Source organism: Nipponia nippon, unplaced genomic scaffold (genome assembly GCF_047370975.1).
Source record: "Nipponia nippon isolate SJK-2023a ecotype South Korea unplaced genomic scaffold, ASM4737097v1 scaffold_3, whole genome shotgun sequence".
Taxonomy (NCBI): domain Eukaryota; kingdom Metazoa; phylum Chordata; class Aves; order Pelecaniformes; family Threskiornithidae; genus Nipponia; species Nipponia nippon.
The window spans coordinates 15,719,485-15,736,762 of record NW_028262347.1 but is presented as its reverse complement, the minus strand read 5'-3'; the positions used below and the strand labels follow the sequence as shown (position 1 = coordinate 15,736,762).

Sequence of the window (17,278 nt, the reverse complement as noted above, 5' to 3'; positions counted from 1 at the left end):
TAGAAAGATCAGAGTTGCAGCAGTACTACCAGTTACCGTGGAACTTCCCTATGTTACTGGAAAACCACCTGCATAGTAATCAAATATATCATATTTACAGCAAATGAATGCAAACAACGGTGGGTTGGAGCTCTGAACGTGCGACCAGCCCTGTTGGCGCTGGAGGTTAAACAACGCTATAACAACCACCGCAGACACAGTAAACTGATAACGTGTTCAGAGAGCATAAATCACTCTTTCCTCTCTCTATCATTGTGGTGTTCGTGACACGCTGGGTTTCTGACTGTGCAATGAAACAGCATTTGACTGAGGTTTGGTGTTTGTAAGGGAAGTTGCTCCTGAGCCAAACGGCTCCTTTGGAGCACAGCAAAAAGCCGCAGCAGCGTGATGGGTGGTTTTGTAAAGCGTAGGATCCTCGGTGAAATTACCCTGGCCTCCCCATCCAGGCCCTCTGTTGTATGACAAAAACCAATGTATGTGACAGATTGCATAAAACCTTCATTGACTGTTCCTGCTCAACTTAAACCAAGTATTTTCTTTTGCCACCTGATATCAGTCCCTTGCTGCCAAAAAAAATTTTTGTAATCAGGAAAGAAAAGAAGCCAAGACATTGAGTATTAAGTCATCATTTATAATTAATTTTCTTCAGATTAAAATAATTTTCTGAAATCTTGTAGGGCTTGCTTGTTTTATATCAGGTTCTTAGATGGCACTTACATTACACATGCCCACACTTGGAAAAGATTATTTCACCCCATGTGTTTATTGTCATTATTCTTTTGAGCGTGTTCTACTTGATTCTGTAAAACATTAAATACGCCAGAGGAAATACCAAAGGTGAAGATATTGAATGCTGCTAGTGCTACAAAAGATAAATAAGCTGAAAGCTTTGACATGACAGCCTGAGATACCGTAACAAGCTGTGGGTTTTCTCCACTCCAAAACTACTTTCAAGCCATGGTCTTTTCTACAGCAAGATGGGAGGACAAGGTAGGGCTGAAATAAAATACTGAATGAAAAGAAAATATTTTTAGCTGTTGCTAGCAAACTTTTCAACCCCAATGTGCTTTTCACCCATTCTGCTGCTCAGCAGGGACAGCAGACCCCATTCAGCAGTGAGAAAGCATGTCCATGTGTATGCTGCCCTCCCCGAAGGTGGTCGGAGGACGTGGCTGTGCCGGTCTGGAGGCCCACGGCTCTTCCAGGAGGAAACGGCCAGCAGCTGTAGCCCAGGGGCAGCGGGCAGTGGATGCTTCTATCTGGGACTCTGCTTTTATTTCCTCTTCCCCCCCTTTCACGTCCTCCCCTTCTCCATCCTTTTTGCCTGCACCTGCCAAAGGTAAGTCCAGCTTCATCCTGCCTTTGCGTCCAGTTTACATGGCGGTGGCCACCTTATGTTTTGCAGCAGGGATATATATAGAGAAAATCACATCTGTCAGCCTCTGCTAATTCTTTGGCTGTTCGGAGCAGTGGTCATTTGGGTGGTGCCTTGGAGTCTCGTGCACCCTGCTTTAAGGCTGGCTTAATGGGAGAGGAGGTCAGTATCTGCCCTGGGGGGCTGGTGAGGCCAACCCCCTGTCCTCAGACTCCTCTTTCGGCTTTTGTAATCTCAGCCCATCCTGTTCTGGTGTTTCTGATCGCCCTGCCCAGGGCTTGGCAGCTGGTTTTGTCTCCGCCATTGGCTCTTTCCTCTTCTCTGAAGGCTCTTTTTTCCTTGGTGCATCTGCTCCATCTGTTCCTTGGGCACCATCCTCTGTGGCACTGGATGTTACCTGCGCAGCTGGCGCCGGCTGAAGGGGCTCACAGCTCTTTTTCCACCTCCTGGCTCCTGACCGTGTATTGAATTCGTACATTTTGCCAGTGACTTGCAAGGGAGAAAAGACAATCGATTAAAACCATTCCTGCTTCAGCAGATTAAGACATGACAGTTCTCAGGATGGGGCTGAAATGGGAAACGTGAAGCACCTGGAAAATCAGATCATTTTGGGAAGGCAGCCCTGAGAGGGAAAGCCTCATTTCTGCAAACGAGCATGGGGACCTGGGCATCGTGGTGGCCACTCGGGGAAGATGCTATTCTATCAGTATAAAAGCTGACTCTGCAGTTTGGGGAATAGTAATACTCAAAATAGGACCTTGTAATCCTCTGTCTTTGGATAGAGACTACCAGCTACCATGGGTTAAAATGGGCAGTGTAACAAACATGTCCATAGTCCTTAGTTGTTAGGACTAACTCTCCCAAAACTTATGCCTTTGGCCATGCCAGGAAAGGCCATTGTATATGTCTGTGCCTATTTTTTCAAATAGAGTTACCTACTTGATGTAGCGAAGCCTGCTAGGAGCACAATATGCTACATACATCTTCCAGCCTGTGTCAGGTCGTCTAGGTTGACCCAAGATTTGGAGATCTGGGATCCCCCACGAATTTTGGCTGTATGCATTGCTTCTCCATTTGCACAAAATGCTTTCCTCCAGGCTTGCTGTGCACATTGTCATTAATAGAGTAAAATTTTTTTTTTTTTTTTTGTGCAAGTACATGCTGCCCCCATATATATAAAATACTGTTAAATTTGGGTTGTTTAGCACACATGGCTACTTTTCCTTGTTAGAAAGATTTTTGGTCCTCTTCAGATTTTATGGGTAATTTCTACTTGTACATTAAAACCAAGTATCTTCTCCTTCAGTTCATTTACTACCTAGAGATAGCTGGGAAAATTGCCATGCATCCAGTATGATTGCCTCACAGTCTAAATCACTGTCTCTTGCTAAACAGACAGAGAATCAGGAGCTATAGTGGCACTTCTTGTAATTAAACGTTATTAATATGAGACAAACAAAAGACCATTAAGGCCTGGAAAGAAACGGTGGTTACGTGTTACTACATGTTACAGTTTGTATCAGAATTAATGGTTCCTGACACATTAACACAATTTGAGCAATTAAAGATGAAACTGGATCTCTTTACATGTTATTTCTTCTGACTGCTTGCAAGGCAGGCATGTTAAAGCAGCCCAGGTCAGGAAGCAGCTCCTGACCACCCCTCCTAATCATATGCAACAGATGATGTCCTGGGAATTATTAAATCTCATCTCCAAACCACCAAGACTTGATTCCGTAAGGTTTGGGATGAGCCATGAGGGGAGAGGGGAGGAGTGGGGAGCATGCACTTCTCTGCTGACACCACAAAGCTGTGTCATAGCTTAATGTTTGTGCCAAGCATGACGCAAATGCTGTGGCTCTGTGGGGCAGCTTGGATGGGCTCAGATACCCTTAAGACCGGTGTGGTCAGGTATGCTGTAGGACGGGAGCCACCAGCTGTCCTGCAAAAACACTGGGAAGCAGCTCTTGCAGCAGCCTAGAGAACATCCATGTTTAATATTTTACAAATGCAGTTACACAGGGAAAAAGCAGGCAGTTCAGAGCCCATCCCTCCAGATCTCTTTATAAATAGCAGGTGGGCTTGGACCTGGACCAAAGTGGCCTCAAACAGCCTCATGGATGGGCTTAATTGCACAGTAGGGTCCCATTTGTTCACCCAAATTCTACTGAAGTCCCTGTGCCTAGTGTTTCCTATTAGCTCACAGCATCCAACAGCTCCAAGCCAGCTAATAAGAAACACAAGGTACAGGCACTTGGGTGGAGATTTGCCCAGATGAATCCAAGCCTTGAACAAGCCTGTCTTCTGGATAATTTTTAGACCTATTGTTTCAAACCTATTTTCGGATCTATTTGTTAAAGACCTATTTTGACTGACTACCACATTTTACCAGCCCCCTCCCCCCATGCTGGGGCCCTCAACCATTAGATGCAGGGCTGGGCACCCTAGTGTGGGGCTCAGGCAGGGGATGTGGTTTAGGGGGACGAAGTAAGGTGGATCAACCTTTAGAAAAAAAACATTTTTCTGTAATGAGCCCTGCTCCAGAGCACAGTGGCCATTACTTGGGGAGGGGGATAAGCACTATACCTCCTGGGCCATCCTGGTTTTCCTAGCTTTCACCTTAATTTCACTTTTCCCAGCTGGTTAATCAGATATGCTCAGAGTTAGCATAGCTGGAGCCACCACAACTGTATCTAAAAGCAAATGGTCTTCCCTTCCCCTTCCCTTTCCTCCCCAACAAGCAATGCTTGAACCTTAGAGAAACAGCAGCAATGCACTGTTGCTGCAAGGGAGGAGGTTTGTGCAGGAGCGGGTAACTCACCCACCCGCCCTGCATTCAGGGAGAGGTTTAAGAGACAAAATCAGTGCCTCTGCGGCTACATTAATCTGCTGGCCATTTCCCAGACATGGGAAGGGTGAAACCACGTAGCCATGACAGCACCAGAGCAGGAGGCTTGCAGCAAATTCCTCCTCCCCTCCCACCTTCCTATACCAGATCCACACATTCAGGTTTAGCAGAGGAGTAGTGAATAATCTGGTCATTGGATGTGTGCTTTCAAGGGCCATAAGTATATTCTACCATTAAAAATGTTACTAGGGCACTGTGTTGATTTTCACTATCCATGAAATATAGCTCCCATTCTCCTTGGAAACAGCAAATCTGAAATATGAAAAGCAAATGTCGAACCATATTTAAATCAACTAATCCAGTCTGTTTCCAGCCAAATATTCATATCCGCTGTTAATTGCTTTTTATTACCTGGGTCTCTGGCTTCTCCATCAAAGACGGTGTTTAGCTTTGTCATTGTCTGTGAAGAGAGACAAAATGTGAAATGAATCCCGTGAATTAGTTAAGTAAGGAGGAGCAGTGACTTGGAAAAAGTGACCTACATGGATGGAGGTGGATCTGTGTGACCTGCATATTGCATTCCTGTACGCTGGGTTTAATCAAAACTGGCAACAAAAGCAATTTGTGGAGTAGGGTGTCGCCACTAGATGTTCAAAGGAGAATTAATAAGGTCTGACATGCTAAATGCCTCCATGTCTGTAACCACAAGAGGGACACCTCCACCCAGAGGAGGCTTGGGAATACCCCTCTGAAGAACATGGGGAGGGAGAGTACGCTAATGAAAGTGCCTTGCAGCCTTTATGCTTTCATGGCTATGAAAAAGGAAGGAGCCCTAAGATCCAGGAGCAAAGAAACATCTACTATACTGGAAATAAGTACGGCACTTCAAACAGCTTATCAAGACCAAACTCTTTACAGCTTGGGTACACTTGTGTACCTGACTGGGTGCACTCAGGCGGGTCAGGGTTAGCTGCGCAGGTCAGTGGTGCCTCAGCAGCGCAACGTTGCCATCAGTGAAGCTGGGGCACTTGTCATCCTGCACCTGCGGCCGCAGCGTGTCTTCGTGTTGCTGCTCTGGGCACAGTCTCTCTGGCCTCCCACGTACGGGGCTGCCAGAGAGGCTGCAGAATTCGGCACTTTGAAGCAAAGGCGCCGCAGCACGGGTGAGCAGCCCTCGCACCCAGTCTTGCCTCCAAATACAGAGGCCAGTTAGGGCAGCGAAGCTTTTTGCATTTGGGGGCAATCCTTTTTTCCTCATCTATCATTTTTATATTCTCTTTGGCAAACAGATGCCTTTCATAGAAAGGCTCCTACGATCATATTGCATGTTGGGGCTGGGCAAAACGGGGTTTTGTTTTGAGGCCAGAAGTACTTACCACAACCACTTCTTTCTTATGTTTGTTCTTTTCTACAGAAAAGAAAATGCACATTGTAAAGAATCAGATTTTTCTGACAGTGACTATAGACACTAAAGCCAAGATTTCCTCAAACAAATACACATTCTTGGTACTCAGCTTCTGAGACATGTCAAATGAGCCTTATTTCTTTTCAAAGGCTGATCCCTCATACTATCTGAAAAGCGAACTCCTTCATAGTATTTTGGAGCGCAAATCCACAGTTGCTAACAACTAATCAAAAGTTTAGCCTTGAAAAGTCTTATTCCTTCAGTAATGAATAAATAACAATGGTTTCTTTAACAGATTTCCCTTTCTAAATAATATGAACAGATACAGAAATTCACCTTTGGGGATATTTGAACTACAAATGTATACTTTTTTTCCGCCATGAATGTTTGTAGTTGCAAAGCTTGTGCACTCAAACATGCACTCAGAGACAGAACAGGGAAGTGATGCAGATCCCGTCAAGTAAAATTCAGATCGAAGAACAGTTTGGTTATGTGTGAATTTACCACACTATTAACTCATCCCACATGCAAACAAATACAGCAGTGCCACGGGCATCTCGACAGCATGGATTTGTGGATGATGCCCAACTAGTTGCTATGATTTCTTCTTGTTCGCTCCTTGCCTATTTGTTTAATGGCCTTTCTTTGGAGCACTGTATGCCTGGCCATCAACAGGCTTTACAACCGGGTGTGCAATACTCTGAAGCGCTGCAGATGGGTCTCAACCTGAGCACTGATGGGACACTTGTTCCGTCTGGCCTTTGCTGCCCAGCATTTGGGAACCAGTTTTTCAGAAAGCACTACGAATCCATTTTTTGGAAACCAGCCAATGCTGAAATGTCTCAAATTGGGCAACCAAGAGAACAGCTAATTTTGTTGGGTTTTGTTAGTCATGTGTTTTTTTCAAGCTGGGAGATACTGATTGAGAAGAGGGAGTTATAAAAGCAGGGTCTTACTGAGCCCATATGAGCCACGCTTGCTAGCAGAAAGCTAATGGGACTGAAAGGGACAAGACTGCTTAAAAAACCACGTTTTTCTTATGTGCAGCTTACACTCCTGCTAAGTTATATGAACCCCTTTAAAAGCACCAATACTTTAATATAAATCTTCAGGTACATGAAGTAATGGTGTCAAGGGAGCAAGTTAAGGGATCAGAGAACAGGGAATTAGAGTGGAGAGGACTCTTGAAGGTGCTGTAGAGGGATGGGATTATTTTTTAAGAGATAGCATATGAATTGCATGTGAAAAATACCATAATTCTTTAGCATCCATGCCAGAATACCAGGCTACTCTGAATTTGGGTTTTACCTAATAGTTAATAGATTTGAAGACCAAAAAGACCATGAAATCACTTAGGCGGGCCTCCCATAGTCAGCCAGGGTTATTTAATCTCAGTACTCTTGTACTGGGTCAAATTTATTTGTCTAGAAATGGATTTACAAATTTTACACTGAATCGTAAACAAGGTCTTGTTGTGGAGTAATAAAATATAGAGAAGAGGTACACACCTGGAGCATTTATCCTGTAATGAAAAAAAGATAAAGAGCATAGTTAACAAATGTCACACTTTTGCCTACATAAAAATATCATGCTTTGTTCTCTTTCATTTGGCAAGAAGGATGTGTTTCCTTGAGTTCTGGGATTTGCTTGATCTGTTTGGTTTCTGGTTTTGCTTCCACTGAAGGCCTGCATCATTTAATGCTGCTCTCAAACATGAAAACAGCCCTGAGCATTGCTCTAACACCTCTCCAAGAAGGAATGATATTAAAAAAATAAAGTCTTATTGACGATAGCATGATGGATTTATATAATCTGGAAAAATATATTTTCAAATATTGTCATCTTGTTCCATCCTTGGAGGAAGGTCAGTTTTTTGGATCTGATGGGCTCAGTTAATACCTTTTAAAATATTTGAAAGGTTGTCAATGTTTTTGAAAATATAGAAATTGCTTTTTAATGGGAGAGCCTGGCTCCCGATGAATCACTTGCCCTATTAATAAATAATAACAATAGCCAAGCTATATACTGCTAGATTCATTTGTCATTTTTATCACAAATTGCTAAATTCCTTTCACACACCATTTGAATTATAATCACAGTCATATATTACCTCTTTACATTTACCATAATTTCTAAACTCAGGTCCAAATCCTGAGAATACTTACAGAAATCCTTTTTTTTTTTTTTAATCCCAGCTCACTTAAAGAGCTGCTTATCTTTGTTTTGCAAAGTAAAAAGTCAATTTAGAGGCAGTCTGGCTCCAGCCCGCTGAGAAAGCAGCCAGCGGGGATCTCTGCCGCTTCCCACCATGAACCAGAGCCGGTCCCAGGTGCTTCCGTGGCTTTTGCCAAGCACGAGCACTCAGAGGTACTGCGAAGCTTTATGGGCCAGAGCCTTGCAACGGGCTTTGGTAAAACTCCAGGAAATCTGCAGAAGTTTTGCCAGAACAAAGAATTTGGCATGAGCACCAAGGTTTGGAAAGGACTCTGGGATCCGTAGCTGAGCGGGAGGAAAATGCAGGCAGTAACTACCTAGATGGGAGCTCCCTTGGAGTGGGAGCCAAATACAAACCAAAAACATTTGTATTTTTGGTCAGCACAGTCAGGCACAGACTCTGACTGCATAGCTGCCTTTAAAGGTCATAATTGTTAATTCCATTATTACCTTCATCTAATGCTAATGTTAGTAAATCCATGAAAAAAAAAAGCCACAGACATTTTTCCTTGATTTCGTATCATTAACACCAAATATCACTGTAGCCAATAACAGCATTTACTACAGTGAAGGGCATAACGCTGTAAAATATTCGAAGCATAGATTTCACCAAGGCTGAAAGGCCTGAGTTCTCTCTGTCATTGCCATGTGTTGCTGGGTACTTCCCCAGCGTGACATCTGGGAGGACTCACCGATGTGCGCCATCTACTTTGCCTGCCGGCGGGCAGCAAGTGCGGACCCACGTCACCAGCAGGAACCCCAGGTACCCCAGCAGTCCGAGGAGCAACAAACTGCCGAGGGTGATGACGAACGGCACATACCACGCCGATTCAGAGTAGAGGTTTTCCCTTTTCGTCACAACAGTGAAGCCAGGCTTTTAAAACAAGATAGGAAAAGTTGTGAGGTTAATACTTGCAAGGTTACTGACACCAACGGCACCTTTCATCTGGTTGAACTTCTGCACTGAAGCACCTGGCCCAAGCTTGCCCCGAGGCTCTGCAGATGATGGGCAGAGGGAGACAGCATCTGCTGGAGACAGTGATTCATCCCACCTACGGTACCTGCCTGCTGACTGCCGAGGCAGCTCGGATGACTGAGATGGACCACCAAGCTCCTGGGGCAACCAAAGGCAGGTGAAATGCAGCCTGGAGGCTGCAAAAAGGAGGTTCCAGATCGTGTTTCAATGTCTTACATTAAAACAAGCATGCCATGGTGGGGTTTAAAAGCCTCAGGTTGCCTGAAAAGCTGTGAGCACACTGTTGGAGGGTGAGCAAGTTCAGGGAATACTGCCATTACCGAGATAATGGTTTCTTGTTACCTAAGGCAAAACTGGAAGTAGGTCACCTTCACTGCAGTGATCATTCGGCCCCCTTCGTAAGAGGAGTTAAACCCCAAGGAATTGGGTTATTGTATAAAAAGAAATGAAACTCCTTTTTTTTTTTTCCCTGTGACTTGTTCCAGAAGGGAAAACCACACTTCCTGAGCAGTTGCAATCTCCCACATCTTTCCGAGTGCCAGGAGACACGGCTCTGAGCTGTCACAGCACTTGGTGCTAGCAACTTTTTCATTAAGGTCCCATCACGAAACTATCCTCACATGGATCAGAAATTACTTGTCTGCTCTACCTGGGTCATTACCTAGTGTGATACTATTTGTTTTGATCATCTACTGAAGTTTTTATTTAATTTTCTGTAAGACATTTGTAATCATATTGTGTATGAAATCTAGTAGGGTTTCTATTTCTTTCCTGTTTAAGGGTACCTTTAAAATCACTTATTTAGCCTTGCAAAAAATAGTACATCCGATCCTTAGAGAAATTCTCAGATAATCTCAAGATCACCGCCACCACTCCACCCTCACTGGGACTGAAGTTACAAGTGACTTTTTGTGATGGGGCTTCTTTTCTATACTACCAGCCTTCCAGCATCTGATTCACCAAGTTGCTGCACTGAACGCATGTAAGGAGTAGTGATGGAGAAGTTGCTGTAATGGAAGTGCTCTTCTGGAAAACAGACTGAAAGTGGAAGGCTGATATCTCTGGAGAGGCAGATTTAATGCTGTGGTATGTGGTCCAGACTGTTTGTATTTGTGGTAAAGCATGGGAAAGAAATACAGAATAAGTTTTGTTATTCAGCTTAACTTTTCACTTCCACATCAAGTAGGGGGAGGAGAAGGCTGTGAGAAAACCATTTATTCCTTCCCAACAGAGCATTAGGTAATAACAAGGTTATTAATCAGTCTGCAAGTTTGGATTTAAGCATTTTTATAGCAAAGTGGCCAGATTTGCATGTGCTGTTTGCAGGATCCCCTGGTTCTGGCTCAATTACCAGTAGTCCCTAGCAGATCCGGACCATTTTACAGTGAATAGCTCTTTTACCCCTTCACCAGCATCCTCATATTTTCATTCCTGCATGCAAGGGAGAAAAGGGTAATGCCACTGCAGGCAGGCAGAAAATGGATGGACTCTGGATGATGGAGAGATGGTGCAGCAAGGGATGAAGGCAGTGACTGGCACAAGGATGGGGACAGAGTGGGCTGTACCCTCAGGCTGTGCCGCTTCTGCAGGCAGGACGACAGCAAGCTCTCCTAACATCCTGCACCAGCCTGATGGAAATCAGCTCCAAAATGAAACCGGTGAGCCAGCGCTTGCCTGGCATGGCTGTGTGGAGGAGTAGACTCTATTGCTGGGACACAGGCCCATGGCCCCACAGGCTGTGGAGGCCAGATCCCACCCCAGCTGCTGAAAGCTGTGCAGGCTTCCCTGGATCAGCTACGGACCACCATGTGGGCAGGGAGCTCGGGAAAGACCCATCCCACCCCTCTGACTTTGCTGTCTGAAACCTCAGCAACATGCTGAGGCTGTGCACAACTGCTTCAGTTCCTGACAGGCAGCTCGAAGTTTTACATGATGGTGACCTCAGGGATGGAAAAAAGCCCCTTCCAAGTGATGAAGATTTCTTGTTGTTGTTGTTGTTGTTGCCTATTTCAACTTTGATAGCCTCAGATTAATGTGTCCCACTGCTAAAGAAGCCCATAGAAGTGCAAGGCAGCTGGGGCAGTGAACAGCTATGAATAAAAAAGAGGTAGTGCAAAATGCATGAGGTAATTTTAAGGTTCCAGGCAAAGGTTAAGCCCTGCTCTTTCCTTATAAATAAAGCTGCCAAAATCTTTAACTTTCCAGTTACATGGTAATGGCAGCATGCCTGGTCCTTTGGCTACTTGCCCTTTTTGTTTTAGAAACTAAAACACAAAACATATGCTATGACTCTGTACCTGGGACTGATCCTTCATGATGCTGAGCATAACAACCACCTTTGGCTTCAGTGTAAGAGCACAGGGCTCAGCACTTCCCAGGACTGGACCCACTGTAGGTTTTTGCTCCCCTTTCGCGTACATCTACTCTCTTTTCTTCACTTCTATGGAGATTAGCCCATGAAAGAACCACAGGAGTGGACATAAATTTCAGTGAACTTACTGTTGTGGGAACAACAGTAGTTGGATTTGGGATAACTCTGATGCTTAAAGTCACCGTTCCAGTTTTAATTAGGTGTGTAGCTTTGTCCCTGGCAGACAGTAAATTGTCATCTGTTATATAGACGCGCAGTCTGTAAATCCAGTTTGTATCAAGTCCACTCTCATAGTTGAACCTCGATGCAAGAATCAGACGAGATGTGTTGGAGCCGGCACTTGGTGAAAAAGTGAAATGATTGTTCACATTGCCTGCAAGCAATAGCAAAAAAACAAAACAATGCCAAAAAAAAAAAAGGGGGGAATAAAAGAGAAAAGCAATCCCACATTAAAGTAAATGGTTGGAACAAGTAAAAACATCAGTTTCTGTTGACAACTTGCTATGGATCACTATACACCTGTGCAGTGAAATATCATTGATAAGAACGGCTCCTTGATCTTCCTGATATCATATAAAGTCAGATAAAACAATACAGTCATAAAAGCATTAAAATATGGAATAAGACCCTCTATGGGGACACAGCTGAGAGGAGGCTGTGGAAACATTTCAGAGCCATAGGGCACACCAGAGGTCACCCAAATGACCTGTCCTTACAGCCTGGAGAGCACCCAGAAGCAGCAGCACCCAGCCGGGGCAAGGACCCTACGCTATTGCTGGCCTCTTCCCGCTACCAGGGTGTTCCCGGAGTCGCCCCTAGGCCACATGGACACCACCAGTGTCTCCAGAGGCCCCTCCAGGCCCTCTCCATGGCTTTTCCCTTTGCCCAGAGGCAGAGGCCTTTGAACAGGTCCCCCAGAAGAGAGCTAATGACTCGGGGGACATTAATTGCCTCCAGGGCTTCATCTGCACTGTGGGGGCAGAGAGGAGAGTTCAGCAATGCTGGCCCATCAGCCCCCCAGTTTCTGTCTGTGTAACTGGAGATCTGCTAGTGGCTTGGGCTGCAGGTAGATGAGCTCCGGCTCCTAGGCTCCAAGCAGACCACACATGGGAGAGATCAGAGCCATGAAAAGGCACTAGATGTGCTTTGGTTTTGCTCGTGTTGCTCCATAGAGCTCCAGGGCTGAAGTGACCTTGAAGGCCATGTCTATTGTACAACACAAAACGGGCTAGTGGCTCAGAGGCCAACTGCGTGGCACAGCTCACGTCCATACAGCCAAACACCTGAGCCTTCACCCTGGTCAGTCCATACAGAGTGCCTGCTGGGCAAGGTCCTGGGTCCCTCAGCAATGCTCAGGATCTCTTTGGGAATGTACTGCTTGGCACAGACCAAAATCATGCCAACGACAAACTTAATGCTTCAGCAGTGTGGGCCAATACTGGACCTGTGGCCAGACCCTGATTTACTGATGATACAAACACAGCCTTCGTATGGGTTCATGTGCAAATACCACTGCTGCAGAGGTTCTCTGCGGCGTTAAGGGGCTGCAATAGGACAGAGGTTCTCTCTTTTTATGCTCACAGCTTTTTACTGGCACCTGGACACTCTGCTCCCTCCTTCTCAGCAGTCAGCTCAGCGACAAAAAAAGAAATTGCCCCAAGAGAGTGCACTCCCCTTTTTGTGAAGCTGAGCGTCATCCCATACCAGTTCTCTGAGTGGATGCAGTTGATTACTAGATTCAAGCACACAGTCTTAAAATGGGGTTTTAATGCATACAGCATGGACCTAGGACATGTGGGTTTGCTCAGTTGTTTTGAATGGTGTACCAGCAACTAAAGGTGAGGTATGCAGAGTAACAGAACCCACCATCCTTTCTCAAGATTTAGTCAGCTGTAACTGGAAGTGAAATTTGACCCTGCATATCATTCCAGCTCATTCTTCTGAATTCCTTCTCAATTATGCAATTAATTCCCAATTAATTAACATAGTAGGCAATCCAGTCTTGCAAGGGAATGGTTCTAGGTGGTAGCACCAGTAGTCAACTCATGGAGAGACATCTCTTTTGGTAAGCAGCAAAGTAACGATGTGCGAAACTTGTGGATCACAACTAGCCCTCCATGAGATGTAGCACATAAACTGTGCAAGATTTTTATTTATGAATCAAAGCAAACTATCAGCATTCACTAATTTTTGCAATGCTCCCAGTTCATACACCATGACACAGTACCTTCATTAATGAAGTAACGGAAGGACCTGGGATCAGAATCACGATCATGACATTCAATCCTGAAGCCATTAATATTGGTCCCAACAGCTAAGCTGACTGGGATTTGAAATGAATAGAAATTGGGTGAACAAACTGGTTCTTCATCATTTACTTCCAAAACATTGACAGTTACCTGAAAGAAAAGAGCAACAGCAAGCTGAAGCTCCTCCACTGTGCTGAGCCAGAATTTTATTAACTTCAAAAACTGTTTGGCTTTGCTCATTTTGCTCTTTTGATCAACAGCAGTTGAAGAGCAATGAACATCCCTTCCAATCTAGTTTCTACCATAAAATGTCTGTGATTATTTGACCTCCAGTTCTTCTTGTGATCAGCACTCTTCTGGGAACAGGTTCCTTAACCTGAACCATCTTCTAAAACTGCAGGGGTTTTGATCTGATGTGTTCGACTGTTTGAATTACCTGAAGTGTGTCATGGTAAGAATGAGAAATAATAATAGTACCGCGTATTCATTAAACTTCATTTCAGATATCTCAAATTGCTTCACAGTCATTAGTTAGGCTTCTTAGCATATTTAATAATAATTGAGAGCATGATCCATGGAAGGAAGGAAGATTCCTTATAGACTGATTGTTCCCAGTGAGAGAGAAATGCTGGTAATGGTCTTCTGCATGGCTGGGAGCTCCTCGGGTAGCGCCAGATGTGATTAATGTCAGCTGGGATTAGCTGGCTGAGAGAAAAAGGTTACCCTTCTCAAAGCTCTTTCCTCTAATGTCTGTTCATCTTTAACATACAACAGATAAACTTGTCATCGTTACAAGCTCCTGATGCTAAATTTTCCTTAATGATCACCTTGAAATATCACAGGTGATAAAGAAATTAAGTACCTCCCACGTAGCATCTCCACGGGTGGTGCCTGGCTGGAATAGAAAGCAGGCCTAGTAGCTGTATCCCCCCCAACAGATGTGCAAAAATCAAATGTAAGGTAAGGTAGTCATGAGGAAGAAGGTGTGAAAAGGAGTAAAAAGGAGTCTGTATGTGAAGGACACTGGGATTCTTTGAAAGAAGTGACTGTAAAATACCTTTGTGTATATACCATCTATATTTTTTCTTCTGAATAAAATAGGTCTGGGCAGCAAAGTTGAGCAAAACCCTGCTGTTTAATGTTGTCGTGGTCCCTGGCGTGCTCTTGGCTCCTGCCAGGTAGCACCATCAGGGACAAAACTAGATCACGGTCAGGGGAAGGCACATGTAAGGGTGCATTCCCAGTAGGCCATGTGGACACAGCTGTACTGGGTGGGCCTTCTGACATTATCCCAAGAGGCTGCCCAAGCCCTCATCCCATCCCAACGTATGCAGCACATCCCCTCTGTCCTACCCCATGAAAACACAACTCTGATGGGCTGCAACACGATTCTCGCATGACTTTGGGCACTTTACAGTGAAAAAACATCACATACAAAATCAAAAGTATGTTTGAGGGCCAAGGGGCACTACACGAGGTCCAAAAAGGACTTGGCACTAAGCATGGCTAAAATTAGGTTCTGCTACCTGGCCTCAAGACCCTTTCCTTTTTCTATTTTTCCAGTATATATGTAGCCAAAACGAATATCCTAAATTGTGTAGGGCACAGAAAACAATTTCACTGCCCTGGTGAAATAAGAAAAAAAGACTGAGAAACAAACCCCACAGAGTTAAAAATACAAAAGTATTACTTTAATTCCTTTTTGTAAGAAATAACGCAAGACTGAGTGACTGCAACCTCTTTCATCTGACTAATATACAGCTCTGTGCAGGGGTGGACTTGCCTTTTACAGACCAAAGTGCTTTGCCTAATGTCTTACCATTATTGTCAAGAAAAAGAGAGAAAAATGTAGATAAAGGGGTAGAAGTAGAGTGAATTTACTCACAGATGCTGTTGCAGTCTTCTCTTGGTCTGAGGCCTGTACTGTGAGAATATGTTTCTGAGCTGTTTCATAGTCTAATCTAGCTAAAATCTTCACATCTCCTTTGGTTGGGCTGATCCAGAAGATATTTGTGTAATCCCTGGTGCCTCCTCCAGCTACAATGGAATAAGTGATGACACTGGGTGGCCAGTCTTTGTCGCTGGCATCCACTCTTCCAATGCTGGATCCAACTGAGAGACAGAAAATCCATATTTCATTAACATTTTAAGGAAAAGGAAATAGAGAGTACTTGTTCCAACCAAAACTTGATGAAACTGAAGTAAAGATTTGGTTTAGAGTTTTTCACCCCAAAAAAGTAAATCAAAGGTGTGAGAAATACTAGGTCACCATGCTCTGCTATGGCTCTGCCGTGTATGGGCTTGCCTGCTAGCAATACATACCAAAACACGAGGCATCTGTAGAGAACCACAACAGAAGTGCTCTGGTGGTGAGGGCCACCCCGAGCCCTGCACCAACACGCATAGAACTCCTGCCTTGTGGCAGCCTGAGCGCTGGCTCGGTTGGAGGAACAAGGCTCTTTGCTTTGAAAAGCAATTGCTGCTGTTCCTTCTGAGGTGTTTGAAAGGTGGTTTGAATTACCTTTGTGCTGAGCATTTACAAAGCAAACTACAAATGGCAGTGCTGTAGACTGTGAGAACGAAGATGGGACTGTGCACACCCATCTCTGCAGACACTGATTCAATGCTAAATGCATCCACATGACCCGGGGATATACAGGATGAATAGTCCACATGCACGGAGTAAGACAGAAGGAGGACGTAAACAAAGGTTTGGCTTTTTTTTTTTTTTTCCTGACCCTGTGAACTCCAGCCCTACTGCAAACTGTTGGCTCTTGTTTGGTACAGCAATAGCAAGCACCCTCTTAAAGTCAACTCAGCTCAAAACAAAAGGCAGTCTGAGTCCAAAAAAACATTTCTCTTTATAGTCTCAGTATCCAGCAAAGTTCTGTGGCTGACATAGAGAGGTTTACATACGGATTTCAAGTATTTCAAGTATTATATTTCTAAGGTGCACGTCAGTGGTATGAGGAGAGACACACACAATAGGAAATGCCGCAAAATTCACTGCATCATATCCACTAGGAAATAGTGTAGAAAGCCAAGCTCCATCCATGCAACATAGAAATAAAAGCTGGACAAGAACAACAGGCTGCTGAGCAATGCAAGGCGCTGGTATGAACACCCGAAGGTCAGGGTCCTCTGATTGCTGAATGGCCGCCCTGTGCCTCCTTGTCCCCCCTTAGCCCTTCTTGCTTTCCTGGCAGTTTGGCTCCTGCAGGGGCTAGGGCTGCCAGGGTCCCTCTGCCAGGCAGACCCCCCCAGGAGCCTGCCAGGCAGACCCCCCCAGGAGCCAGCCCCAGCCTCCCCAGTCTCTCCAGCTCCCTCCCAGGCCATGCTGCAGCTGCGCCACCCTCAGCAGTGGCCGATGATGGCTTCTCCACAGGACAGGCAGGAGTGATTTTTGCAGACCTGTGGACCTTGGCAGGATTCTCCTGACCAGAGAAAGAAGAAAACAGAGAGCTGAGGGTGAGGGCTGGAAATTTAGGCTTGCTCCTTCACCCATGACAAGAGAGACGAGGTTGTGGACAGGCTGACAGGGCTGCTCGAAGCATGCCTTTTCCTCTCCCCCCCGCCCCTGCCTCTTGGCTTAGGCAAATGGACATAGAAGCACCATAGACCCCACAGGTCTGCTGACCATAGCCACAGCTGCCTTCGCCTGTGCTTTGAGCCTGTCGTGGCCAGAATAATTTGATGAATTCAAGCAGATACTAGATTATCTGGCTGCTAAATCTCCTGGAGTTTCATGGGCAGCTTCACCATGTTCCACTCAGATGCAGTGATGCAGCTGGACGTCTTGCTCGGTGACGTGGCCATTGGGGCAGGCTTGTGAGTAACAGC

The 17,278-nt window shown here is 45.0% G+C and overlaps 1 protein-coding gene across 1 annotated transcript in view; it reads right to left on the bottom strand.

Moving 5' to 3' along the window:
* Window positions 1-1,538: 1,538 nt before the first annotated feature.
* The window catches only part of CDHR3 (cadherin related family member 3), a 40,029-nt gene continuing 24,289 nt past the window's right edge, over window positions 1,539-17,278 (bottom strand). The window contains exons 12-18 of the mRNA XM_087764075.1: window positions 15,324-15,550; window positions 13,417-13,588; window positions 11,318-11,562; window positions 8,535-8,716; window positions 7,078-7,150; window positions 4,635-4,683; window positions 1,539-1,864 (exon numbers count right to left, since the gene is read on the bottom strand). Of these exons, the coding sequence (XP_087620201.1) occupies window positions 1,539-1,864; window positions 4,635-4,683; window positions 7,078-7,150; window positions 8,535-8,716; window positions 11,318-11,562; window positions 13,417-13,588; window positions 15,324-15,550 (1,274 nt within the window). The remainder of the gene's footprint in view (window positions 1,865-4,634; window positions 4,684-7,077; window positions 7,151-8,534; window positions 8,717-11,317; window positions 11,563-13,416; window positions 13,589-15,323; window positions 15,551-17,278) is intronic.